Genomic DNA, 27,252 nt, shown 5'->3' on the forward strand with positions numbered 1-27,252 from the left:
ATTCAAGTGAAGTGGTTAGGCATATGGGCCTATGGGCCTCTAGCTGCTCCATTTCTTGCTAGAAGGGTGTCATTTCAGGAGGAATGGAGTGGGAAATATCCCTTTATCCATTACATTCTCTAATCTAGATTTATCAGTAATAAATTAGATTACATATATGAATTCCCACATTAATCTTGTATTTATTACTCAGTTGTTTCCAAATCTGAAGGGAAAGGGGACTGAATAATTAGGCCTCTGAAGAACCCTCAGTATGTTTACTGACAGCTTCTTCAGGTGGGAATGAGGGATATGAAATCAGTGGTTGGTGTCACAACTCTGATAAAGATTAGGAAACTCCTAAAGCTGAACCAGGGGAGAGAGAGAAGGAAGCAAGGTGTACTTTTTTGGGGGAAAGTGAAACAGAAAAGAAAATATACTTTGAAAAACAAACTGTCCTGCATGTCTTTGATGAATATGTACAGGGGGCATATGGCAGAGCGAAAAATTACAAAGGGAACAGGAAATAATACACCAGGGTTCAAACTCCAAAAGGCTAAGCAAACATCCTGGGTGCCCAGTGGTTTTGTGTGCATAAACCCAGCACATTTCGGTTTCTAGGTTACCAGCCTTCCCAAATTGTTGGCGCTGTCATAGTAAGAGGAGGTACTGCTTTACAGAGCAACCTGGCCCACGTCAGCCTGCTGTGTCCATGGGGCAGCACTGCCTGGACACGCTATGCTACCAGATGCTGGGCTCTAATTCCGTGCTTGCCCTGCAAAATAACCTTGGGAAGCTAGAACACCTATGAAAAAGGGGGAAACATAACTAATTTCCTTTATAGTAGTCAAGACATTATTTTAAATGCATTTAGACACCTACATACCCTGTAGGCAAAGTATTTTTAGCATTCAGGTATCAAGTGGCTCTACCATGGGTAGTAACAACTCCAGGGCCTGTCAACTCAGAGGTTGCTGCTGCTCACAAAATACCCTCTTTGCAAATGGTCTGTTTTCAGGCCCATCTGTCATAGTCAAAATATATTAAACGCTTATTCTGATTCAATTTCTGCAGTGTCAGGTACTAGGGGAAACATACAAAAGCAACACATACAAAAATATATTTAGGAGACAAGAAGTTTGTTCCACACTGAACTGTGAAACAATCAGTGTTTTGCCACATATAATCAATTGTAAGTGATGGGATGGGATTTTAAGCGGAGCAAAATCAGTGGTTTGAGGAAGCAAAGCCATAAAGGAGGAGGATTTTGACAGCAAAGAGGCAGCTATATTTAGAACACCTGGGTTCATGTTTTAACTCTACAACACACAAGGACTTGGGGCAAATAGCAACTTCTTATGGAGCCTCAGTTCTCCATCTGGAAACTGGGCATATCATCTTCCTAAGGGAGACTGTAAATAAGCCAATGTGAGGTGCCAGCAGTGGCTAGCCTATTGTAATCAACCAATTAAGTGGAAGTGGCCAATAGGACCGGGGGAGTCTGAATAGAGGCAGGAAGGTGGGAATTGAACAGAATGGGGTTGGTCAGATGGAATAAGAGTGATCCTGGAAAAAGAGAATGAAAACAGAACAGTCTAGAAACTTAGCAGAGGAATTCGGACTTGAGAGATGATAAGGAGTTATTTGAGAGTGGGAAAACTGTCAACAGTGGTGATTTATGAACCTAAGTTCAGAAAGACAAAATGAAGACAAGCAGGAGACAAAGAGACCAGCAGGTACACTACTCTGGGCAGGAGGTAATGAGGACCAGTATTTCCATTCTTCATGCTTTGCTTTTCTCTTAGTTAGATTAGCAATAATTGCACCAAATATTTGTTTAGCATTTTATGCTTACAATGTACTTATACAAACTTGATCACATTTTGAACTCCCACCCTTTGGAATATCACTACTATGTTCAGATGAAAAATTGTAAGTTCAGAGTTAAATGATTTAGCTACTATAATGTGGCTGGTGGATTTGAACTCTGATTTTTAAACATAGGATTACGAGAGGTTCACTGAGCCAGCTCCAGCAAAGGAGCTCCTAGAATAATTTGCATCGCAATATCAAAGTTAAGTCTAGTAGTAAGTGTGGTATAGGAAATGACCATAGCTTTAGGCTCAGCGAGACCAGCGTTTGCACCATTTCTCTCTCTTGGTGACTTTGGGCAAATCATTTGACCATTTGAAGACTTAGTTTCTTTGTAGGAGAGAAAATCCTTTTTCTTGACATCATGTTTCTGTAGGAGGAACATTCAGTGTAATAAAATTCTGGGCCTCTCTTCTCTCTTTCTCTCACTTCTTCCCAGTGGTGAATTCAGAAGGAGGTGAGCATGCATGGCTTTTAAAGACCTGCCTATTCAGAAAATGTCCACTCTACTGCCCACATTACCAGCTTAATGGGCAGGGCTGGGTCTGCAGGTGAGGTTTGCTGTTTGGGTGGTAACAACATAGTCTAGCCTCCCAAACTATGTCATATTCACCAACCTAGTATTGGTTGGTTATTAAAGCTGACCCTTTGATCTCCACTGCCTGAAGCAATGATCTTCAACACTGCAAAGTCATCATGAATATTAAAAGCTAATGATGTGAAGTGCCTGACATATAGTAGGTAAGAAAAAGATGTGGTTATCATTGTGTGCTCATCGATTTTCTTAACCAGCAATTCAATCTGGCTCACTTTTTCATTTCTAGAAACACAGGATCAGAACTTGCCATCATTCATTACAGTCAACTCTCATTAAAACAACACCAAGAAGCATTTAAAATTAAGCTTTTTAGAAATGGTGAGTAACAAATATTGCTTAGAATAAATGAGTCATCAACAAGGGAATTTTGCTACTCTGTTGTTTTGGTGTTAGGTACCCAAAGGAAGTGCAATTTGACCCTCACAACCAAGTTTGCAAATACAAAAATGTTGATTGCTTTTCTTTTTTGTTAGTTGAGAGAAAGCAGAGGAATTCTTGTTTAAAGTACCTTTAAAATAACCCAAATTCCTCCTCAAAACCATGAAGAAGCACGCTGGTATGGACAACCTTTATATTCTCACCAGGATCATGATGTTTGGGAGATAAAAGGCCTAAGAAGGGATGGGGCGAAGGGTCCCATTAGTAATACTCCTTTTTGGATAATGTAAAATCTGAGCATAAAATTTTGAAATCCAATTTTGGCAAAGATGAGTAGATAAACACATCTGCACAAACAGTGCCTAAGGGAGCAGAATAGAATCTCAGCCCAGGGCCCAATCAGATGCATACAGCTCAGATTATCAAACGGCTTTGTATCAGTGAGCACTTATACCCCTCCTGACCCCTGCTCCACATGCACACACACACACACACACACACACACACACACACCCCAACCCTAAAGAGACTATCTGTTACTGGATAGAGTGTGGTAGCAATGAAGTCCGAGCAGGTGATTGGTACACATTTCCAAGTGCTTCTTGCTTAAATATACTGTGCTCAGTCCCTGGCATGCGCAGTGGTATTCTTTAGTGCATCCCTACCTCTTTCATTACTTTGATGGCTTCCACCCGGTGCTGGGGTGGGGGGTAGAGCAGCATGCGGTGATAGAGGGACTGGAGCACGGGCTTCATGGAGTCCACCGACCCCACCAGCCGGACCAGCTCGGCTGCAATGTAATAGATGGTCCGAGCCACCGGCCCGCTCAGGGCAGGTGCGGTGGAGGAACAGCCCGAGCCCCGGCCATGGTCGGAAATGCCTGGGGACGCCGAGTCCGACTCCATGCTGGCACTCGTGCTGCTGCTGTGAGCAGAGGTGATGGTTTTGTCATGAACTGGATTCCCCAGGATCACGATCAGAGCAGGGCAAAGGTTTTTCCTGGGAAGAGATGGGGAGAAAAATGAGTTTCACTACAAGCCAAAGGATCAAATGTGAATACTATCCTGGTGCAAACACAGATGCCACACAAATGACTATAGAGTTGGGTTCTTTATTGTTCCTTTTTTTGCCTACGTCCTGCCTCAGTTTTCCATGTCTCTCCATCATTTGTGAGTATAAGAATAAAATACTTTTTCTCATAAGTCAAGCTACGGTTAACTAAATAAAATATCAAGAGAAGCACCAAGAAACCATCTTACATAGGGAAATAGACTAAAAATGTGAAATAGCTCAGTTATAAAGCTTCCTTTTCCTATAAGTAACAAAATTATTTTGAGAAGTTTATTTAAAATTCTGACACATATCGTTCATATTCCTTCCTGTGGATAAGCCGAGGAACCCAGAGCAACTAGCTGGCAGCCTGCAGGCCCCGTCTCTTGTGTGAATCTCTGACTATGACTAAGTGACTAGTATTCGGGTTGAGATGGAAAATGTACCAGGGTGGGGCTAAGAAAATGTTCAGTATTTCTTGCTCCTCCCCCGCCACCCCGCATAACTTTCCGGAGCCTTTATATGCTTTTAGAACAAATGAATAACCTAGAAAATAATTTCCTCGTTTCTGAGTCTCACGATCCAATGATATAAACAATCTGTAACAGGGCCTTGGAGGCCTATTCTGCTGCAGTAATCATCAGTTTCGCTCCGCTGCATGTCAGCAAAGCAACTTCCCTACTTTCCCTGCGAGAACATTTACACAGATGAAAGGCCTGGCGGGTCATGGGGGTTGTGGGAAGGGACCCACGGGCACAGCGGGGAAAAAGCAAGCCCTTGGGCTGGCGTGGGGGCGGGGGGCGCTCACCAGGTCAGGTCTGTGAAGCCCCTGTGCAGGTGCATGGAGGAGGAGCAGCTGCTGAGCATGGACAGGATGCACTCCAGGTACAGCAGCTGCAGCTGCTGACTGTCGCTGCAGAACAAAACCAAGGCAAGGTTAGAGGTGATGTGTGGGAAACACTTGGGAAAATGGTAGGCATTACAGAAATGTTAGTTGGGGGAAGGGGTTAGTGTTATGGGTTGAATGTGTCCTCCTCTCAATTCATATGTTGAAGTCCTAACCCCCAATACCTCAGAATGGGACCTTTCAGGAGATAGGTTCTTTATAAAGGCAAGCAAGTTAAAGTGGGGTCATTAGACTGGGTCCAAACCCAATAGGACTGGTGTCCTTATAAAAAGAAGAAATTTGGAGACAGGGATACACAGAGGCAGGATAATGTGAAGAGAAATGGGAAGAAGGCGGCCTTCTATAAGCCAAGAAGAGAGCGTTGGAATAGATCCCTCAGCCCTGAGTAGGAACCAACTCTGTGACGATGCTTCAACCAATGGAGCCACGCGGCCAGGGCTGGGATGCACATTCTCATACCCAGATTACGTCTGCTGCCTAACCCACCAGAATTAGGTAAGGAAGCATGTAATGCTCAAGGACGCATTTTTAAGACAATTCATTCAGAAATCCTGAGTGGAACGAAAATGTTCAGTGAAAGGAGAAACTTGTTTTAAAAAATAATTTTGGTTGTCTCTTTTCTCCTGATTTAAAGTGAAAATGTGCCCAAAGGAAGCTTAATGCCCTTAACAGTTCAAATAACTTCCAGGAGAAGGGGGCAGAAGAAAAAGGCAAGACCAGTGACAGGCAGACTCGAAACTTAAGGAGACAGGAAGGAAAGGCAGTTAATACCAGACCCCGCTCCCCCCAAAGCCCAGGTCACATCCACACAATGGCCACACAGCTGTCAGACAAAGGATCGGAAGAAGGGGCTGGGGACCCTCACTTCAGTTCTATGTTAAGTACCTTGGTGATACAGCTCGGTAAAACTGACATTATGCTTTAAAACCAGTTGGAAAGCTACAGCCTGAGGGAGAAATCCTGCCATGGCCTATTAACTAAAAAAGATTTTTACATTTTTGAAGGGTTGTAAAATAAAACCAAACCAAAAATGAACAGGACACAGAGATAGCATGGGGCCCTTTACAGAAAACATTTGCTGACTCAGAGATCTCCCTTGCCAAAAGAGAACTGTACAATGATAAAGATAATGCAAAAGGACACATATGTAATACCCTTTGTAATACTTTAAGCAATAAAAAAAAATAAAAAATAAAAAATAATTAAAAAAAATAAAAAAATAAAAAAAGATAATGCGATGGTTTTGAGAAGGGAATTCCACTCCGGTTTGGATGTACTCCACAAAACCCTCAGAGGGTGGAAGGAGATACGGGTCAAGGCTGAGTCTCCTCAAAAATTATTCTTTGCCAAGAGGAGAGTGGTGGCTAGGGAAGAGGAAGAAAGACAAGACATGATTAGCCACTCTTGGGCCAGGGATGGAATTCCTGTGTCTGTACACCTATACCCACAGGCTTCCCTGAGCAGCCCAGGTTCCTATGAGTATCTGTGAAGTGGCTGTGGCAACCCCCAGGCATCAGATGACAGGGAGAATGCATTGCCAAGGTAACTGGCCTGGGAGTCTCCTTGGAGATCAAATGTGGCAGTTTTTCTGTGGGTTGCAGCACCTGGAAAAACAGGTGCTAATGACCTTACACGAATCATGTCATTAGAGGGGCTGTCTGAAATGTAAGCACTGTCCATGCATGCCCCTCACTACACACACATAGGCACGTGCACTGTGTGTGTGTGTGTGTGTGTGTGTGTGTGTGTGTGTGTGTGATATTTGTCTGACTCTAGACGGAAAGATGTGTAGGATGCACAAGGCAGAAAGGAGCCTAGAAACCAGCCAACTCTTTCAAAACACACTAGAGAAAAATCTGCCTGCGCAGGAGGGTGTGAGTCATTTTGCCTGGTCTTTTGTTTGAGCATTTCATGGCTGGCAGGCTGAGTGTCTGCTGGCCTCATTTTCTGCTCATCTCTGAATTTCTTGCAGGTGCAGGACCCATGGAGAACAAGTCTCCTGAGTGGACCCGGAGCCTGTGGGGGCTAAGCAGCTGCCCGTCCTGGAGGGACTTCTGCCAGGCAATCGGGCGGCACGTTCTGAACCTCCAGAGTTTTCTCTTGAACGATTCTGACTTTGCTTCCCCTAAAACAGTTCAGATTCAGTTAGAAAAGGGAGAGAGGGACTTAAGCCACTGTGTGAGCAGTGGAATGGAATTAGAACACACGAGATGAACACAGAACAGTGTTCATGGATTCCAAGACTGCTTTGGTGCAGATTCTTCCTTGACATTCTGTGTGGGGAGGAGAGGGTGGTGGGAGACGAACAGGGAGAGAATGAATAAATATATTCCTAAGCCCAATTATCCTTCCAAAAGTTCTTGGATATAAACATCATGTAACTCGCCTAATATAGAATTCTATTAATACCATATCTCTAAGGCATTCGAGTTATTCTGAGTACCTGAATGCCTTCTCTGGATCTTCCTGAGAGATTGAACATGTCAGGGATACATATCTCTACAGAGCTAAAGTCCTAGGAGATATTTTGGAGATGGTTGTTGAAGGGACGTCCTGACCATAGCATGATTTCAGAGAAAGAAGATATTTAGATGGTAAGAGAGGTGTCAAGTTTAGCTAACAGAAACACACGGAGTTATGAAAATAAAATCAGAAGAAATGGTAAGAGGTGTGAAAAGTTAACAAGGAGAATTAACACAACTGCCAGAGTGACAGTAGCCAAGCGCATGATAGAACCTGACCAGGTGGACTTAAAGGTCTTCTGCTGACGCTGTACTAAGCATGCTGCACCCTCAGATTCTTTAGCAATAGAACCCCCATCTTAGGGTAATAGAATCATGATGGGAAAGACCAGATTCAAACAAGGTAAACAGTATCCAGGGGCAGAAGTGCATTGAAAAACCAAGCAAGGAAACTATTAAGCTGAATATCACAATATGCCTAAAGTATCTCTGATCCAATGTCCAATCAGAAACCCTAGAAAAACATATACATGTCACAGGAGTTACTTTCCCCATTTAAAGGCACTTACTTGATGGCTGCTTGTAGCTCTCTAGTCATATGGTTCAAAAACATTTTTTTTTAGTAACTGACAGAAATCTATGACTTTTAGTTTCTAATCTGTATGCATTTGCAATGAATGTTTGTGCCATATGTTTTCCTAATAATCTACAGTCAAATTTCTGATATAAGAAGCTCAATGTTCCAAATGCATCATAAGCTAGCACTGGCAATGCTGAAAGGAAAAAGACAATTTTAGAGCTAATATTTGTCAAGTCGTTACTACATGCTAGGCACTGTGCAGTTGAAAAATTCCACTTACACCAGAACTTCTTATAAGATATCAGCACTGAATGTTTATAATAATTGCAACAGGCATGAACCTGGATGGTCCCAGGTAAACTAGGTCATGTGGTCACTCTACAAATGGGGAGTCCCTGTAGCTGATGTTAGAGACATCCACGTTTGAAAGAACCATGAACTTAAAGTCCTTCCTGGACCTAGGTGAGGACTCTTGCCTGACCAATCAACAAAGACACACTTTAATTTATCATTTGTAGACACACAGACTCATTCTGACTTATCCTGATGGCTAGTTTTGGGTTATTAATGGCAAATTACCATGAGTTCCCCAACTTTTCTAGCACTTAAAAACCTTTAGAGTTTTCCCTTAGTAAACTACTCAGAAGAAACAAAGTTTAGCTTATTGGTTTTCCCTTGCTTGCAAAGTAGTGAACACAGCCTTTGTACTTTTCAAAGTTTTAGTGGTATTTGTTTTATTCCCTAATAATGATAAGACAGGGGTAGAGGGTACAGAAAAAGCATCCTTGACAGCTGATTAAATTAAATTGCATAAAAGTGAAAAGTATATAAAAGTCAGAGTAACATGTTCTTTTTAAAGATGTGCATGTGAGCTCAGAGGCTCAGGAAATGTTCGATGAGACAGAAAAAGACCACACAGTCCAACTCTGCCTGTAACAGAGGAGAAAGGTGCAACAGTGTGATGAGACTCAGGGTCACAGCTGGGATATGTCCCGGTGAGGACTAGCCTTCACAGCTACTAGCTCTCAGCCAACATTCTTTCCATTCAGATCCATGCTTGAGGGGCTGACTCTCTTTGCATTTTCTCATCAGAAAGTTATATCCATCAGTAATAGTATTGGGTAATGCAGGCTTGCCCAAGGTCACTGAAACCAATTCTCAGAAATTAATACCAATGGGAGGAGCCATCGTCCTTTACTCTGCCTATATTTTGCATATTGTTAAAGACAAAAGTCACTTTGGTAACAGACTGTTAGTGAATAAGAGCACCGATTCTGACGGCACTTACTTGATGGAGGCTTGTAGCTTCTCACACAGAACAGTGAGCACAGAGACGAGGTCGTCACAGAGGGCCTCTACGGTTGACCCTGCAAACAGGAGGTTATTAGACATCAGCAGGCGCACTCGAAGGTCCCTCAACGGTCCTTCCCATCCTCCTTTTTATGTTTTCAGGACTAAAAAGATGATTTTTAGATGCTGACTTCCTTAGGCCACCAAGGAAGTGTAACACATTTTAATATAATAACTCCTTTCTAAATAAAACACTCAAAAGATAGTCTAAAAAGAAAATAGGTTGTTTCTTATGAAATTCATTCACACTTAATGAAAAGACATTTAGGTAAGAATCACCACAACTGACAATGATTTTCTCAATGTTTAGGCCAGTAGACTATATATGTGTCCCTTATTCTGACCTCTTGTTTTTCTGGGTTTTGTGGAGCAGAATTGTATCCCAACGTGATAAAATATGGCAGCATTTAAGAAAGGTGGGCTTTTCAAACTAGGAAGCTAGAGAAAGAGGGCAAAACAATTTGGTCATCTTCTTCACCCACTTTATTTGTCCAACATCCTCAGAGCTCTGGTCTTAATGGAGCAACAGCAAATGTCAGAAAAAATAATAAAAAACATGTTCAAATCCTGAAACCAGCAACAAAACTCTCACAGAAGCACTGGAGTGCACTGGGAAAAGGCTGACATTTGGAATCGACCTAAGTACTGGTCCACAACTTGCTGACTGCATAAGCTTGGGTAAGTGTCAGTTTTTATTGTGGTGAGATGAGATAATACCCATTACACCAAATAATTGGGCCAAGGAAAGTAACAAGTGGGAGCATTGGTGTGTGTGTTTTTTTAAAATAAAAACTTGTAAAGATCTATACAAATGTGGCTAAATATTTGATGAATGTATAAATAAATGAGTGACCATGAAGTCAAGGAAGATGAAGGAAAAAATGGCCAGAGTGTAAGCGAGAAAGAAAAGTAAAGTTGGAAGAGGGAAAGGGAAAGAGAAATGCTGATGCTTAGAATTTGTTATCTTAAATTCAGGGAGGAAAGAAAGGAGAGAGGGAGAGAGGGAGAGAGGGAGAGAGAGAGAGAGAGAGAGAGAGAGAGAGAGAGAAAGGTACAATGATAAAACGTTAGGTTAAAATAAATAAAACTGCCCAGCTGGTGTGGCTCAGTAGTTGAGCATTGACCTATGAACCAGGAGGTCATGGTTCGATTCCCAATCAGGGCACATGCCCAGGTTTCGGGCTCCATCCCCAGTAGGGGGCATGCAGGAGGCAGCTGATCAATGATTCTCTCTCATCATTGATGTTTCTATCTCTCCCTCTCCCTTCTGCTCTCTGAAAATCAATAAAAACATTAAAAAAAATAAAACCCATAAGTAGTCTTTAAACTCAATTTTAGATAAATTTCAAATGAGTCCATCAATTTTGTACTAATATATATTTTTAAAGATGTATCTTTGACCAAGAGGACTTTGAACTGCTTTCCAGTATATAAAATCATTCTACAATAAAGTGAAGATGTTATGGGAACTGCAATTGCCAAAGGAGAAGGAAAGAGGGGTAGAAAATGTTGGAGCCTATCACTGGGAGCATTAAAAGGTGAAGAGAATCTGTAGCACTTCTAGTCCACAGCCCGAGAACATGGCTAAAACAACCACTCCAGCAATGATTTAGAAAATGACTTCAGATACTCTTCTCTCGTTTCTTTTATTTACTCTTTTTCTCCTCATTGTGGCTGTGTATAGCTCTCCCTCCCTTCCATTCCCATCGTCTCTCTACTCCACCCCTTCTCCCTGTTAACTTTCAAAAATATCAAAAAGGGAAATTTTTCCAATATTTTTAAATCACTGAATAAAATCTGATATAAAACGTACATTTCCATTTTTTTACGATAAGATGATTTGAATTTTCCATATCTCTTTCTGAAAACAATACTACCAAACATTAAAAAAAATCAAACTGCTTATCAATTACATGTAGATCTCTGTTTTTTCTTTTTCCTGTGGGGTCAGAATGAGAGTTCCTTACCTTGATTCCTATCCTTCTGCAAGATTCCTTGTGAGATGACTCCTTTTTTATATCAAAAAACTGGTACTTCACAAACATACTTCGGGTGCAATAGCACTTTGTACCAATCAGGGTTCTACCTCCCTCCATCTCATTCTCTTTTTAACAATTAATACCCCCGATTTCATAAAGAACGATGTAACTAAAAAACCAGCCTCCAACAGGAAGGTCTATGAGGAGTTCCTTTCCCTCTCACTGTTGGACAGGAACAGGGGTGGCGGGCATAAGAGTGCAGGAACAGAAGGAAGACAACAGCTGGTTTAATCATACCATGTAAGGCAAAGCTGAACAGAAGCTCCAAGGAGAGAGGTGGACTACCCTGAGAGCTCTACTCGTCCCTACATCCCCAACACCAAGCACACGGGAGGCATTCTAATACCCACTTTTTAAACTGAGAACTAGCGAAAATCAAATTCAATACCTTGATTCCCGAATTCCGGTGGGACATCCGGGTTTTCAATTATCTAGTAAGGGAGACACACACACAGGACAATTAGTAGATTCAGGCAAGAAAAAACCCGGACTTAAACAATGGAAAATTCTTAGACACAAGATGTCATTTTGAGTGCTCTGGGCTCAGCTAACTCACCTAAGTTCACCCTCCAGGTCTTGATAGCATTTCATTATTCATGGTATTTAGGAAAACATATGTCTGGAACTGAACTTATCAGTTGCAAAAATAATTCATTCAAGAGTCCATAAACTTCCTGGGAGTTTAAGCCCCATGATACACTATCTCATTCCAGGTGCTGAGCTATGACTGGGGGCAATACCCACCTAAACAGCTGAGTTGCCTTTGCAGGGATAATTATATTTCCCAAGGTCACAGACTACACTCTGGCACCTGAGGAATACAGAGTCTTAGTCGTAGAAGGATCTGTTTCTGGACTTCAAAATCCAGGTCCAAAGATGACTGCTGGTCAGAAGTACCAGTTTCCTATTTGATAGGTGGCATATTAATTTCCAACTGTCTGACCAGACCAACCAGTCTAGGCTATCGCTTGGTAGATCCAGAACTATCAAGGTAGAGACAGAACCTTGAAGGAAGGGAGAATAGGAAGGGAAAGGTACTTACAAATAGTTACACCGACTTCCATTGCAGGGAGAATTCCATGACTACTGAGCAGAGAATAGGAACTAGGCTCTACAGTCTCCCCAACACTTAGCACAGGGAGATAAGATAGTAAGAGGGCATTTTCATTTAATCACCTACAAGACATATAAATCATCCTATGGCACTGTTTGTCTTTAAACTTGTTATAGGAACATATTTCTAGTATTCTCTGTTCCCTAATTTGCAAGCTCAGCTGCTTCCACACATTCTTTGTAAAATGCTAACCTGTACTGGGAGGTGGGGTGGGACGCAGGCAGACATTAGGTTGAAGGCACAGTTCATGTTAGTGCTTTTGGCGTTCTAGATTGATTTTCTTTCCATAGCATTTAAGTCTTTCTAATTCTGAGATGGCCTGCAATGTCTTTCCAGTGATGGGTCACGCTGAACACCACACAGATTCCCCAGGTAATGCTCAGTGTCCCGAGGGAGAACACATAGCCTCCTTGGACCATGCCCTTTAATGGCTTTTTAAAATAACCGTTCTTAGGTGGCAAGACTTAGTCTCTCTAGTAGACATCACAGATGCTCTGAATATTAGCATACTGAGCACTGAGTCTTTCTGGGACATGAAAATATCTCCAGGGACCGCATGAGTAACAGAAAGGCAGTAATAGGAAACATTAATTTTCTACCTAGTTTGGGATCTTGCCTCCGATTGGGGTGAGTCCAGATGGTCAGTGATGAGCAGGACCAGAAGGCTGATTAGCCACGAAGGACAGAGGCAAATAACCCTTGGGTTTTAGCCAGCTCTTACCAACTATACCTGTTACCATTCTTACAAAAGAGCAACATGAGCTGTAAGGCTGAGTCATTTGAAACCTAATAATCTCCTACTTAAAATTTTAAAAATAAGATTAAATGACTAATATAATTGAAATCACTTTGAAACTACAAAGTTGTATTGAAATATTTCATCTCAAAACATTAAGATATCATTACTAGTCTAGTATTTCACCATGTGGCTATTTAGCAAAGACGGAATATGATTGACTGTATATGAACATGATAATTTTCAATATCTTGGGTTTATTTCCATTAAAAATACTTTTTTCTCTTAATGTTTTCTATTTATAGATTTGAACTTATTTTAAACTAATATTATCACACCACCACATTCAAATGCTAGCATACATTAAATAATTTTAACAAAGAGTAAGCTAATATAATAAAAATTTGCCCTAGCTGGTTTGGCTCAGCATCAGCCTGTGGACTGAAGCGTCATGGGTTCCATTCCAGTCAAGGGCACATGCCCGGATTGCAGGCTCGATCCCTAGTAGGGGGAGTGCAGGAGGCAGCCAATCAGTGATTCTCTTATCATTGATGTTTTTTTCTCTCTCTTCCTCTCCCTTCCTCTCTGGAATCAATAAAAATATATTTTAAAAAATTTAAAATTAAAACAATTACTTTTTAAATAGAAACTTGAACTTTGGATATAGAAAATACACAAGAAAAATATCAATATTAGTTTTTATCTGATTAGTGTTTGTTTTTCCCAACACTGGCTGCCAGAGCTCAATTAATCACCTGGGCTGGGACTCAGGAGAGCAGGGATTAGTTCTGGCTCTCTCACTGGTAAGCTCATTAATTTTAGATTTCAATTTCATCTCTTTGGGCTTCATGTCCTCATCTGTTTTTATGAGGAATGAAAAAAATTTGACCAGATAATCTCAAAAGTTCCACTCAAATCCTGCTTTCGTGAGATTTTTCTAAAAATTACATAATAATTGAAGTTAAAAGTTAGCAATATTTGAAGTTAAACATAAAATCTCAAATTCTAAAATTAATTTCTGAGATATTTCAGGCTGTGACTGACGTTTCCCATTCTAAAAAACAATAAAGTGTTCACTTCAGAATACTTCTTTTACAGATTTTAAAAGAACTTTAATCTGAGTTCTCACAGAGGCAGATTTAAAAAACAAAACACCAATTTTGAAGAGGAATCATCTCCTCATTAACGTTCCCGGAAGATAATTTATGCAAGAAGCCAATTACGTTTACGTTTTCCCTGGAACACTCATTTTAGACAATCTGTTCAAGTTTAGAGCAAAAAGCTCCAGGGTGTTTTGATGACAGAAAGATGACAAGTCCAGCCTCACTCTGCCAGTGCCCGCAGGTCAAGGAGACCGCCAGTCACGAGTCTTTAGTTAGCAAGAAACCCACAGGTACAAGCCTCAAAGCATGGAATTAACTGCTATTAATTTTGAATTTACTTCTGGTATTTGTTAATATAATATTTTTATATAACATATTTTTAATCTGAGAATTAAAAAAAAAGATTACAAAAGAAAAGTGAATTTCAAAATAATGACTTAAAAAAAAGACAGAAACTGTAAGGAAAAAACTCCCAAAGCTTTGGAGTGAAACAGACAAATATATATTTAAGGAGCTTAATTTACATAAATAAATGTTCTTCAAAACCAAGCCAGCCCTTCCATGGTTTCAGTAGGGAGCAGCCCTGGCAGAGTGTGGGGGTGGGGAGTTCGTGGGGTGGGGGATATGTGGGGCGGGGGACACATACATGCGGTTACACACAGAGACACTGGCAAGGCTATGATGAACGTGTGGCTCACCGTATTCTCCTGCCTTTGTCGTAACTGTAAAGTCAAGTCACTCAGCATCTGACTGAGAGTGGCCCGCACAGCAGTGTTTATACTACGCTGGTGACAGCTACATGTGTATGTCTCAATGCACACCTGGTAAAGAGATAAGACAGCAACATACACACTCCATAGATATCCGTGTATTACCAACATGCTTTGGAATTAACCGGAGAGGATATGAAATTGCTCTTAAACAGAAAGTCAGCCTGGTTTAGAACTAGCTATCAGTGAGTCCTACCATATATTTTAAACCCCTGAGCATCTATGTTTTAAGCATGTAGGAAAAGTATTATTTCCCTACAGGTTGTCCCTCTTAGAAGCTCATTCTTCTGAGTACCAGAGGAGAATGCAACGTAGTGGTTTTTAGATATGCCCAGGAATTCTGTCTGGGACAAACTCAGGTGGCTGGAAATTAAAACCAGGAAAAGTTGCCGAAACCGGTTTGGCTCAGTGGATAGAGCGTCGGCCTGCGGACTGAAGGGTCCCAGGTTCGATTCCAGTCAAGGGCATGTACCTGGGTTGCGGGCACATCCCCAGTGGGAGATGTGCAGGAGGCAGCTGATCGATGTTTCTCTCTCATCGATGTTTCTAACTATCTCTCTCCCTTCCTCTCTGTAAAAAATCAATAAAATATATTTTAAAAAAAACAAACAAACAGGAAAAACTCCCTTCAAGGCAAAATAGAGCAGAATTTACTAACTCCTGAGTTACCAGGTGTGGGGAGAGGATTAGTGAAGCCCTTTCTGCTGCTCTATGAACAAGCCTGACCTTGGGTTAACTCTCTCTCCGTGTTCTCCTGGAAACCTGATAAAGGTGGACGTCAGCTGTGTTACTAGGTAACATGGCTTATGGTAAAATGTCCCTCCCCCCCCCCTTGATTACCAAGCTGTATTTGAATTGGGAAAACTGAAAACTAACTTTAAAAATCTAGTAAGGAGTCACAGGTCTGAGCATCCCTGAGTGACCCGTGTCATAGCTTATGTCCTCTGAGGGAACGCTGCAAGCTCTGACTATGGATGTACAGGGAAGTTGGTTCCTATATACAGCACAGTAGACCCTGAATAACACGAGCTTGAAGTGCCTGGGTTCATTTACACATGAATTTTTTAAAACTTACGGTATTGATAAATATAGTACAGTACTGCAAATGTATTTTCTCTTCCTTATGATTTTTATTAAGAAAATTTTATTTTCTCTAAGCTTACTTTATTGTAAGAACACAGTATATAATATAACATTAACATGTGTCAATCAATTATTTATGTCATTGAGAAGGCTTCCAGTCAATAGTAGGCTATTGGTAGTTAAGTTTTGGGGGAGTCAAAAGTTACACCTGAATTACCTATTGCATGAGTGGGTGGTACCTCTATCTCCTGTGTTGTTCAAGGGTCAACTTTAGTTGAAACATGGGGCTCCTAAGCCAAGGTGACTGCACCCATGAGGTGCTCTTATCTTCTTGCTCCTAAGCTGACATCTGAGAGCCAGAGCCTACCCTCAGTACTGGTGTTAGGATGCCTGGGAAAGACAAACGCCTCCATTGACCTATGTCTGCTCCCTGTCCTGTATCCTGCCGAGGGAATATAATGCCAGTTGTGGCCTATTTGTGTCTTGTGAGTCTGAATGCCCAGTGGAACCTGAGGAGGCTCCCTGATGGCTGCAGCATGGAGAAATCCCAATTTTGGGGGGGAAAATTCTCTCACTTGAAGATGCTGCTGCTCAATGTCATGACTTTTCAGATTTTATTGCCTCTAGTTTCTCTGAAAGGTATAGGAATGGGCATAACAATAAATGCATACTTTAAATTGGTCCACTTTTTCTCTCCATAATGTATGTAATCCTTTCCATTTTACCAAGCATATTTAGTCCTACAGAAAGAAAAAGGGGTGTAGTATGCCTAAATTATTTTTCTAGGAATAACTCCAAGATTATCTACATTGAAAATACTAGGTTCTCACCTAAATGGCAAATTTAATTTGATGATTGATAACTGAGACGGGAGAGAGACTAAATGTTAATCTTTGTTGCTGCTAATGCTTAAGCTAGAATTTTCTGTCAGGCCTCTCTGTAATTGCCTTTTTGGTAAAATTAACTAAGTGAAAGTAAATATTTTCTAACAGTTAAATTTATCTCCTGTTAAATGCTTAATATTCCAAATGAGCACTTAAAACTCAAAAGTATATTTGGAAGTTGGCTTGGATTTATTCATATTATGTGAAAAAAGTAAGAGCAAGTTTAAAAATATTTGTTTTTCAAACTACCATTTAGGGCAGGTTAACTTCAAACTCATTTTCTCAGATAATCATGGATTGTAATGTACTCGAAGGTACTATTTATACATACTTAGAAAAAAAGGTGTTTTAATCCTGAAAGGCCTTTATTTCTGCATGTGATAAAATGGTTTAAAAGCCTTGAAAATACATCTAAATGAGTGCACTGGTTCACTTTGATGAAACCAGATTCTCTACAGTGTAATTAGGCACTCTGGTACTATTTATACCTCAGAATTCAAGTTTTCTTTAAATCTTATATTTTCCCAAGAAATCATTATAACTGTGATCTTTCAGATTGCTAAGCTTAAATTTCAGGAGAAATTTAAAGTCTCAGAAGCATTAAAGATGAAAGAGTAGCTATTTTGAAAGCTGAACTACATACTTTATGTCAATATAATCACAATTCTACTGAATACTAAGAGCCATACCCACTATAAAACCTTCCTTAAAAAATTACATCAGTCACTTTAAACCCATGAAAAAAAGCACACATGAGGACCTAAATTTTAAGTAACACAAACAGCACTGCATGCAAAAAACTTCCTAGATACCAAATGTATTTCAACTTTTAATGTCACCACCGTTTTCAGTGTTTAGAGGTATAACAGTGGAAATGACTTACTGCAGGAGGCATTTTATTAAGGGAAAAGATAAGCATGTTTACTCTGCTTTTTTAGAAAAAGGATTAATCAAAGAAGCTCATTTTGCCCACGTTGGGATTATAAATACTCATGTGACCAAAGGGTATCTTTTTAAATGTAAAAATGAGTATGTGTATGATAACTTGCTATCTTTAGATGCCCAGGAAGAAATGCTTTCAGCTATTCTGACATCTTCTGAAGAAAAGTTTCTTACACTTGCTATAAGAATAATAATAAATTGGTAAAGTGGTAAGGTTCATAGAACTAGGGTTTCCATGATAAACCTGACCATTGTATTAAAAGGCCAATGGGTTTTCACATTATGAATGGTTTTCTTTTTCTACTATGGGGCAGTGCTAAAATGAGCACATTGAATCAGAGAAGCTAAGAGAATACCAAGTCCAAATGCAGGCTGAGTTTCTGGGAAAGGGCTCATCAATTTCCTCTTTTCGTATCTCCAATGTCACCTCTATGTCCCATGCCCTTTGCTTTCGTAGTGTAGAATTGACATTTAAAAAGCCTCAGTTCTGGATCTCTGCCAGAGGCTCCAGGTACCAAGTCCAATACCTTGTGAAAAGCCACAGGCCCCTGATCACCAGGGAACGCACGAAGACACAGGGCAGTGAGGAGTTTCATAATGGACATTTTGATCATTTCATGCAATTGTGGACATCCAGGTTTACGGCATGCTAAACACAACTGAGAGCAAAAACAAACTGTTAGTGAAGCAAATTAAACCCCGACAGCAGAAGGAAAAAAACAAAAAACAAAGCCAAGTCTGCAAGCCATATATAGCAATAAGAGTTTTATGTCGTTAAGTAGACTGATAAATAACAGTACTAGGTTAAACCCAGGGTGGAATCACTATTATTAAATATGAAGCAGCACAGTGGAATGTAGCAGATATTCAACATTGGCCAAAGTGGTAAGTTTTAAAAAAGCTTCCACAATAGAAATTTGCTTAACTTTGCAAAATGCATATGAGCTTCACCATGTTGAGTTGTGCATTTACTTTCTCTTTCCTATCTGAAGGATTAGTGGTGCAGCTTTGTCAAAACAGTGCATGGTACTGAGTAATAAGTCCCATAAAGAGAAGAACTAGCAGGTTTCCAATTGGAAAATTTTTATGGAGATAAAAATAATTTATGGTGATACAAATAAAAGGATCAGAGATTAAACTGCAAGAAAGCAGAAGAACTGTCTTTTATGTAGGAAAGACTATGAATGCTTGTTGATCACGTTAGAAATTAAGAAAATTTTGATTAACACTACAAGTCTAAACTCTGTTGAATCACATTGACAAGTCAGTGACCAGGCTGTTTCCAGCTGAATGGCAATAACAGGTAGGTATGAAACAGGAGCACCTCAATAAGTGGGTCCCGCTGGTGCAAACGCACAGGCACACACACATACACACAAGGGGAAACTGAAAGTCTGATCATCATGCTTGGGTAGGAATTTTACTGGTTTTCCTTCTGGATCTCAGTTAGAAGGAAACTCTTACCATGCCCAGGCATACATGGACAACTCTGACGGTTACTTCCCTCTTCCTCGTTCTCATTCTTCTTGGCTTAGCTGACATGTTAAAATGGATTCCGATACCTCAGCCCAGCAATCCCTGCACCTTCTCAGGCAGAGCCTTCTGCTTGGTCTACACAGGGTCCACTGAACTCTAGCCTCTGCCCGCCGAGCCAGCCCAAAGGAGGTAGAGAGGAGCTCTGCACTGCTCTGTGTCTTCTAATTCTAAATAAGTTCTTCAAGAGCCTTGCAAGTCAGAAATTAAAGGCGTGTGTGGAAATTCCTTGCACAAAAAACTAGTTTGCTCAAAGCCCATCTGGCAGTAAGTTGCCAAAGAACAGAAACCTCAGAGGAGTCAAAACAGAGTCAATACAGAGACTTACGCACAAAGAAGAAAGTGTTTCCAGAAGGCAAAGTGGAGAAAGCAGTCCCTTAAAATGGGATTTCTTTACTCCAATGGCCTCAGCTGGTTTGAGACAATGGTTTGGGCTCCTTTGGCCATTTCTCTTGCCAGGAGGTAGGGTTACTCCTCCCAGCCTTACCAGAACATAGCAAATAAGATGCTTCAAAGAGAAATGGATCAGGTCAACTGTGTCATATCTGGAGACTATCTGCTCCTTAATTGTAGAATACTTTATTTGAAGTATATCTCAGAAATAGACTTAAAAAAAGTACCATTGAACATTTCAAGGGTTGTAAGTCAGCTCAGTTTAAAAAATACTTTCATGACAACCAGATCATTACATTGAAATCTCTGGAGGCAGATCTTGGGCCTCAATGTTTTTGAAGGTCCCTGGGGTAACAAGTGGAACTAAACTAAACTCCAGATCCTGTGATGGTAACAATGCTCAGAAAAGATAAACTGTATCAAAATGTAAAGATACTCAAGAAAGTGGCATATGATTGATTAATGGTCACTTGAATCCATGGTCACACAAAAAAGGTGAAATTCATCAATACTTCTGCTTCACATGAAAAAAGACCATAGAGCCATTATCGAATTAAATGCCTTGGTAAAGGTCTCAGGTGGGTAAGACTCCTAAGAATTTCAGTCGGTTGTCATTATTACTATGGCAAGATCCTAATGCTAAGACGGAGGTTACCAGGAAGCAATATTACATAGTGGCCAAGAGCACATATTTGAATATAAAAAGTCTGGATTTGAATGTCTAGCTAAAGAACCTTAGACAAGCAAATGAACCTCACTTTCCCTGGGATTCTTTATCTAGCTTGGCTGTGGTAAAGATTAAAAGAGAATGTATGGGAAATGCTACTATTGACATGACCTAAGGACTCAACTATTATTAGCAAATTTTACTAACCAGTGTTTTGGAATTGAAGGATGGATAGATGATAGATAGATGGAAGTGCAAGAAGGTCCCTGAAAGTAAGAATCTTAAAAAATAAAATAATCTTTGAGACAAACTCTGCTTGAACCTGACAGCATGCCACAGAATCAGAGACTAGAAGTTTCCCATGAGTCAATAAGATCAAACCAGAAAATACACATTTATGAACTCGACTTTCTCACTGAGAAAATGTCATACAGGAGCCTTCAGCAGGCATGTTCTTTCCAATGAAACAACATCATTAACCATCTTCAAATTAACTCCATAGACCTGGTTTGGGCACCACCTCTTTCTTTAACCCCAGGACCTGGGCAATGTTATTTCCACAGCTTTTCCTGTTAAGATAGCTAACCTGGAAAACTCAACATTATCTGCCAATTTGACCATAGCAAGAGAAATCTTGGGCCCAGCTTTCAATCAATAAAGAGAAGAATTATGTATCCGTATAGAGTTTTAAAAATGATAATTCATAAAAAACACATGTTGGATATTTCATAATTGTCCATTTCTAAATTTGGTGATATTTCTAATTCCTCCCATATTGTGAAAGACCCTGTACTGAAAAAACTTTCATTACCGCAGTTTAATTAAGCAAGTTAAGCTAGTCACACAAACGAAGGCTGCCACCTTCCTATTTACATTTTAAATGCTTAACAATCCTTGTAAAGTTTCAGCAGTACCTTGGGGAAATAGCCTCATTTTTCATACGTAAGTAAGTACACATCCCATTTCCTGATCAACAGGTTTCAGGATAAGCACTATCTCTGAGTAATAGTCAGTGCACAGCAGAGTATAAAAGAAAAGAAAGTCTGGACTCTTTCCCAACATTTCCATAGCTGTTTTAAATGATTTATTTGAAAGCATTTTTATAAATTGTTTCCCTAGCTATATCAAACATGACAAGAGGAGAAAATGTCACTTTTTTCCCTTAAGTTAAAGACTTATCTTTATATATATTTATATATATATATATATATATATATATATATATATTGATTTCAGAGAGGAAGGGAGAGAGAGAAATATCATTAATGAGAGAGGATCATTGATTGGCTGCCTCCTGCACACCCCACACTAGGGATCAAGCCTGCAACCTGGTCCTGGGCCCTGACAGGGAATAGAACCGTGACCTCCTGATTCATAGGTTGACGCTCAACCACTGAGTCACGCCAGCTGGGCAAGACTTATCTTTATGGAAAGTTCAGATACAACCAAGAAAGCTTGTTGGAGCTAAGTGGTAGTTTTAGGCTGAAATGTCCTGCTTTGAAAATAGAGATGCAGATTTTCAAAGGCTAAGTTAGCAGGTGAAAAGCACTTGAGAGCTTACAAAAATCATTGGGTATCAGTAAGTCTACAGAGCACTATTATTTTTGTGTGTGTGGCAGTATACTAGTAAGTCTGTTTTGTCATTCCCACAATTTGGTGATGAAAAAGCATTTCTTAAATGACTGCTCCGGTGAAAACCAAAAGACTGTAAGCTATTTTGCAAATTAAAAACAAAACACAACAGACACCCATAAAATGAAGGCCTTTAAGAAAGATGTTTATTCCTATCTCATGTATCTGATTCCAGATGATTCTACTATTATCCTTTCTTAAATTACCTATACATTATTCATTTGATAATCTAATATTTATAACTACTGATCCATATACTTACATTTATAAGTTGTTGCTATGTTTTCCTATAAATAGATCTACTCTGTGCTCTTTTTATGCCAAGTTACCTAAATATGGATTGAGTGAGGGGGCATTTCCCTCCTTTTTTAAAGGCTGACCCTGTGTCTTAATGGTGAAAACACATATTCAGATGGAACAGTGGGATAACTCTGTAGCAGATTCAACTGTTAAAGCATTTAGGAAATATGTTTGAGCCCTAGTTGGGTAGCTCAGTTGATTAGAGCGTCATCCTGATATGCCAAGGTTGGAGGTTCAGTCTCTGGTCAGGGCATGTACAAGAAGCAACCAATGAATGCATAAATAAGTAGAAGAACAACTTGATGTCTCTCTCTCTTTCTCTATACTCAATGAATAAAATAAAAAGAAATACATTTAATATATATCAAGTGCTGACAAATGGGAAGAAGAAAATGTGGAGTTGATGTGGCAGAAGATGAGAGACAAGGGTGATTAGAAGAATCAAAAGCTTGTACCATTGGGGGATCACCATCGAGAGGATGCTGCTGCTGGGTGGGACTCCATACTTTGTGGGGTGGTCCCATTAGCCAAGCAGAGGCACGGCAGCTGTCACTGGGGTTTTAGGTCTATAAACCCAGCAGAACATGACCTTTAGATCTCACTTTAATATGTATGATTCATCGGAGTAGCTTATAAGAAGGCAGATTCTTATTCCTTGGTCTGGGTTGGGGCCTGAGGAACTGCCCATGCATTTGGTGGGTGGAACACACTTGAGGCTTTAGAGCACAACAGCACATTTCCACGTGGTTTTATGACAAAGCTTGGCTGGAGGGAATAGTAACTATCAGAGCAGTGATTCTCAACTTGACTTCTGTGGGAGGGGGAGGAAGCGTTTACAAGTTTGCATGCCTAAGACCAAAGCACTACTCAGAATTCTGGGGCAACCCGAGGCATCTTATTTGTGCTAAGTAAAGAGGAGAAGTCAAAGTTTAATCAAGTAACTATTGAAAATAGTTGACCTTTTATAGGAACCTATAGGAACCTTTGGTAAGCCCATCTCTTGTTCTGATCTTTACTCATTATCAACTGTGAACTGATGTAAACTACTCTCTTAAAAAGATATATATCAAAGATAAAAGGCAAGAGTAGTTTAATTTCAACATTGTGCCTGCAGGGTATTCATGCCTGAGCATGGTTTGGGATGAGGGGAGAGGTGGCCCCTTCGTGGGTTACCACCATTTACACAGGGGCAGCATGAGGGCTCCTATGGGTGGGTCTGCTACAGGTGAGCTGATGATAACACGTGCTGCACAGTGTATAGGCCGAAAGCTCAGTCACATCTGCTTGCATCCTGGTTCTACCACTTCCTAATGGTGTGACTTTGGGAAAGATAGTGAACCTCTCTCTGTGTCACTTTCCTTATCCTGCTTTGCAGTATTGTTATAGGGATTATATGATTTAATGTAGGTAAAGTTCTTAGAACAGTGCCTGGCAGAGAGTAAATGCTAAATATGTAGTAGGTGTAGACAGAACACCGTCTTGGAGTGCATATACTTGTCTCTTACCGCGAGTGATGTTATATGTTTTCAAGCCTCCTCCAAATTACTGACTCTTAGAGGGAATGGCCACAGAGAACCAAGAACTATAGCTACGCCTAGAACTATGCTGAGTCGCAGCCATGAATAAAGGGCACTATTCTTCTTAGCAGGAGGAGTACTCTCCAGGGTGTTTCTCTTGGTGGCTTTTTGATCGGAGTGACCCCTGACCCTGTATGCTCGTTGTCTCATGGGTCACTCGGCCTCCCTCAGCAGACTGATATGGAAATGTCCTGACCCATGGGCTGGCCAGGCAGGAGAGCTGGATTCCTCCTCTTCTGAAGCTGGTGTCCATGCCAGGTCCAGAGGGGCCATGCTGCACACTTATCAAAGGTGCTTTGAAGTGGTGACTCTTGGGCCATTACGAAGCAGTCCCTACCCCTGCCTTGCTGGAGAGTCTTCCAGAATGTCCAGTCACTGGAGCAGAGTGGTGGATCTGAGAGGCCTGGAGAAGAGGCAGCCTATACCCTGGGTCCCACCACAGCGGGGTGAAGGAATCTTCTGTGGGCCTGCAAGGGGAAGGCTGCCGCTATCAAACACAGGATGAACAGTTTATTTTTAAGAACTTCACCAAGTTCTTCTTCCTTCCAAGGAATAGAGTTCCAGGTCTTTATGAGGAGCAACAAGTCAAAGCTAGCATTGGAGTAGCAGGTTTCTCCGCGATGGTCTGCCCCTGCTTCATTATCTGCACACTGACTGGGAACTCCTGTCCAGCTAGGAAATCTCTCTGTGGGCTGCAGGCAGGACAAGCGGGGACTCGAGTAAGCTTGTTACAGTTCTCTCAGGAAGCTGGCCCTTCGCTGACCCATCCTTTCAGGGTATCGGCCATATTGTTTAGGGGTAACCTCAACACCACTGTCCATGTGAAGTTTCATAACGACACTGACCAAGCATTTACTATGCAGCCGGACCTGCACGGAAAGCTATTTATGTGGATTCTACTTCTCTTGTCCAATCGGCACAACCACACTGTTAGCATTCCTTTTACAGAGAAGCAGCCCGAAGCCAGGGCGGTATCCAAGGCAACACGCTGGGGGCGGCAGAGCTGGGCCGACATCTTAACATGGGACTCCGGAGCCCTGTTTCTACCTCCCAGCTCGAGGCCTTTACCTTTACATCTCTCAGGCTGAGATTTTCTTCAAAAACAGGTTCCTTTACAGGTTTTGGTGGGGAGCACTGTGCCCTGCTGCCTCACGGTCTGGACAGGCCTGCCGAGTCTTTACTCTGCTTCCAGACGCCCTCAGTGAACACGCTTGACTTGGGTGGTCCAGGGCAGTGCCTGTCCACTCTTCTGGAACTGCATCCCAACTTTCAGGTTCTTATTCGAAAACTGGTTCCTGCGAGGAGGATAAAGACAACCTCCTCCTCCTCTCAGCTTGGGCTTCCTGGTGGCCATCCCACAACGTAGGGTGCTGCAACAACCTGTGCCCCCACAGCTCCCAAGGGCCGGCTGCACAGTGACGGCTGCATTTCCCTTCCCGCCCTGCACAGGCCTGCCTCCCACATGCCAGCCCTGCTTCTTGCTCTGATAAAAAACAAAAACCAAAAGAACCCCACAAAAAAACAAACAAACAATCAAAAACACTACAGTTGTCATTTTAAAAGTAAAAAAAGAGATAAGCCAAAGAACTTATATACCTATATGCATAGCCCATGGACACAGTCAATAGGGTGGTAAAGACCTGGGGATGGGTGGGTAGGGGCTGGGAGGAGGGGAGTTAATGGGGGGTAAATGGGAGACATCTGTAATACTATCAACAATAAAAAATATAAAAAAATAAAGCGATAGCTGTAAGGATTCGATTTTGTAGTAGCTTTTGGTTAAATCAAATATTCTACATAATATAAAATATAAACCTTTTGTAAAGAGGCTATCATTAGATGTTAACATGCATATTCACTAGGAGATTTCTTTAGGTTCTGTTACAATTCAAAAACAATAAACAGATATCCAAAATAAATAAAATAAAAGTAATGGGGAATCTAAAATAGTCAAATTCTGAAAAACAGAGTCGTCGTTCTTGCCAAGGGCCGGAAGGAGGGAGAAATACAGAGGAAGTACTATTCAATGGGTATAAAGTTTCAGTTATAGAAGATGAATAAGTTGTGGAGATCTGCTCTAGATCATTGTGCTTATAGTTCACATTACTGTATTGTACACTTAAGATTATGTTAAGAGGGCAGATCTCATCCTAAGTGTTCTTACCACAATAGAAAAAAATGAACCTGCCAATAATGAGTACTCACAGGTAACTCTCAAAATTCATTAAAAAAATACCGACAGCTATTCTCTTTCTTTACCTGTATGGAGTAAAACATATAAATGTGTGAAAGAAAAGTGTTCTTTCCAACAATATAAATACACATTTGAGAACTGATTTATATTGTAGTGAGAAGTCAGCTAATTATCTGCTTCTTTTTATTTTGATAGACTCACAAAAATGTCCTGTGTGCTCAAAATAATTTTCTCTTAATTTTCACCCTTTAATGGCACACAATACTGTAAAAGCCCATGAATCAGCCAATATAAATACTACCCATGACAATGTTATGTAGGTGAGGTGATGGATATGTTAATTAATTGATTGTAGTGATTATTCCACAATATATACATATGTCAAAACACCGAGTTGTACAGGTTAAATATATACATTTGTCAACTATACCTCAATAATGATGAGAAAAATGATGAAAAAAAGAAAACATGCCCAAAGTGTTTAGCATCTACCTGGTATACCCAATAAATGGTAATCATTATTGTAAAAACAAAAACCCATGAGCACTAATAGGCTTTCTTTTTCTCTGTAATTTAAGAATTCAGAATATCAATGCCTCATTAAGGTCTGAAGGTGCATGTTTGTCAAAACATACAAATCCTGAAGATACTCTTTTCAAGAAATGGAAAGAAAATTATTCTAAGAGTATTAAAGTACAGCTCTGGAATGATGAGGTCTCCAAAAACCAAAGGTTTATGCCTGACAGTCACAAAGCCAAGTTTTCTGTAGGACACACTCGGGGAGCGTTGGGAGGTACTGATTGCTCCAGGCTACAGCACAGATCAATACAGACAGAAAAGAGAAGGCTTTCCAGCGACAGCTACAAATACACTCATCGGGGATTAGGAGACAGGAATGGAATTTAATCAATAAACATCTCTCTAAATCAAATACCTGGTTTCTTAAAAAACATTTGAAGAAAACTCAAATGCTTTTTGATTGAGCTTAGGAAAAACAGACTAGGAATGCAGTCTGAGTGAGGTAAGGTGGGGAGAACCAGTACTGTTATTTCTATGGTTACAGACTCAAGTTAAGCAAACCAAAGCATGCAAAGCACCATGACTTAGGA

General features: G+C 40.6%; 1 protein-coding gene across 1 annotated transcript in view; it reads right to left on the reverse strand.

Moving 5' to 3' along the window:
- ARFGEF3 (ARFGEF family member 3) overlaps positions 1 to 27,252 on the reverse strand; it is a 126,627-nt gene that overhangs the window by 49,757 nt on the left and 49,618 nt on the right. Inside the window, exons 6-10 of the mRNA XM_006084420.3 lie at positions 14,867 to 14,989; positions 11,604 to 11,646; positions 9,115 to 9,193; positions 4,686 to 4,790; positions 3,493 to 3,826 (exon numbers count right to left, since the gene is read on the reverse strand). Of these exons, the coding sequence (XP_006084482.1) occupies positions 3,493 to 3,826; positions 4,686 to 4,790; positions 9,115 to 9,193; positions 11,604 to 11,646; positions 14,867 to 14,989 (684 nt within the window). The remainder of the gene's footprint in view (positions 1 to 3,492; positions 3,827 to 4,685; positions 4,791 to 9,114; positions 9,194 to 11,603; positions 11,647 to 14,866; positions 14,990 to 27,252) is intronic.

The sequence above is a fragment of the Myotis lucifugus genome, unplaced genomic scaffold (genome assembly GCF_000147115.1).
Source record: "Myotis lucifugus unplaced genomic scaffold, Myoluc2.0 scaffold_11, whole genome shotgun sequence".
Lineage (NCBI taxonomy): Eukaryota > Metazoa > Chordata > Mammalia > Chiroptera > Vespertilionidae > Myotis > Myotis lucifugus.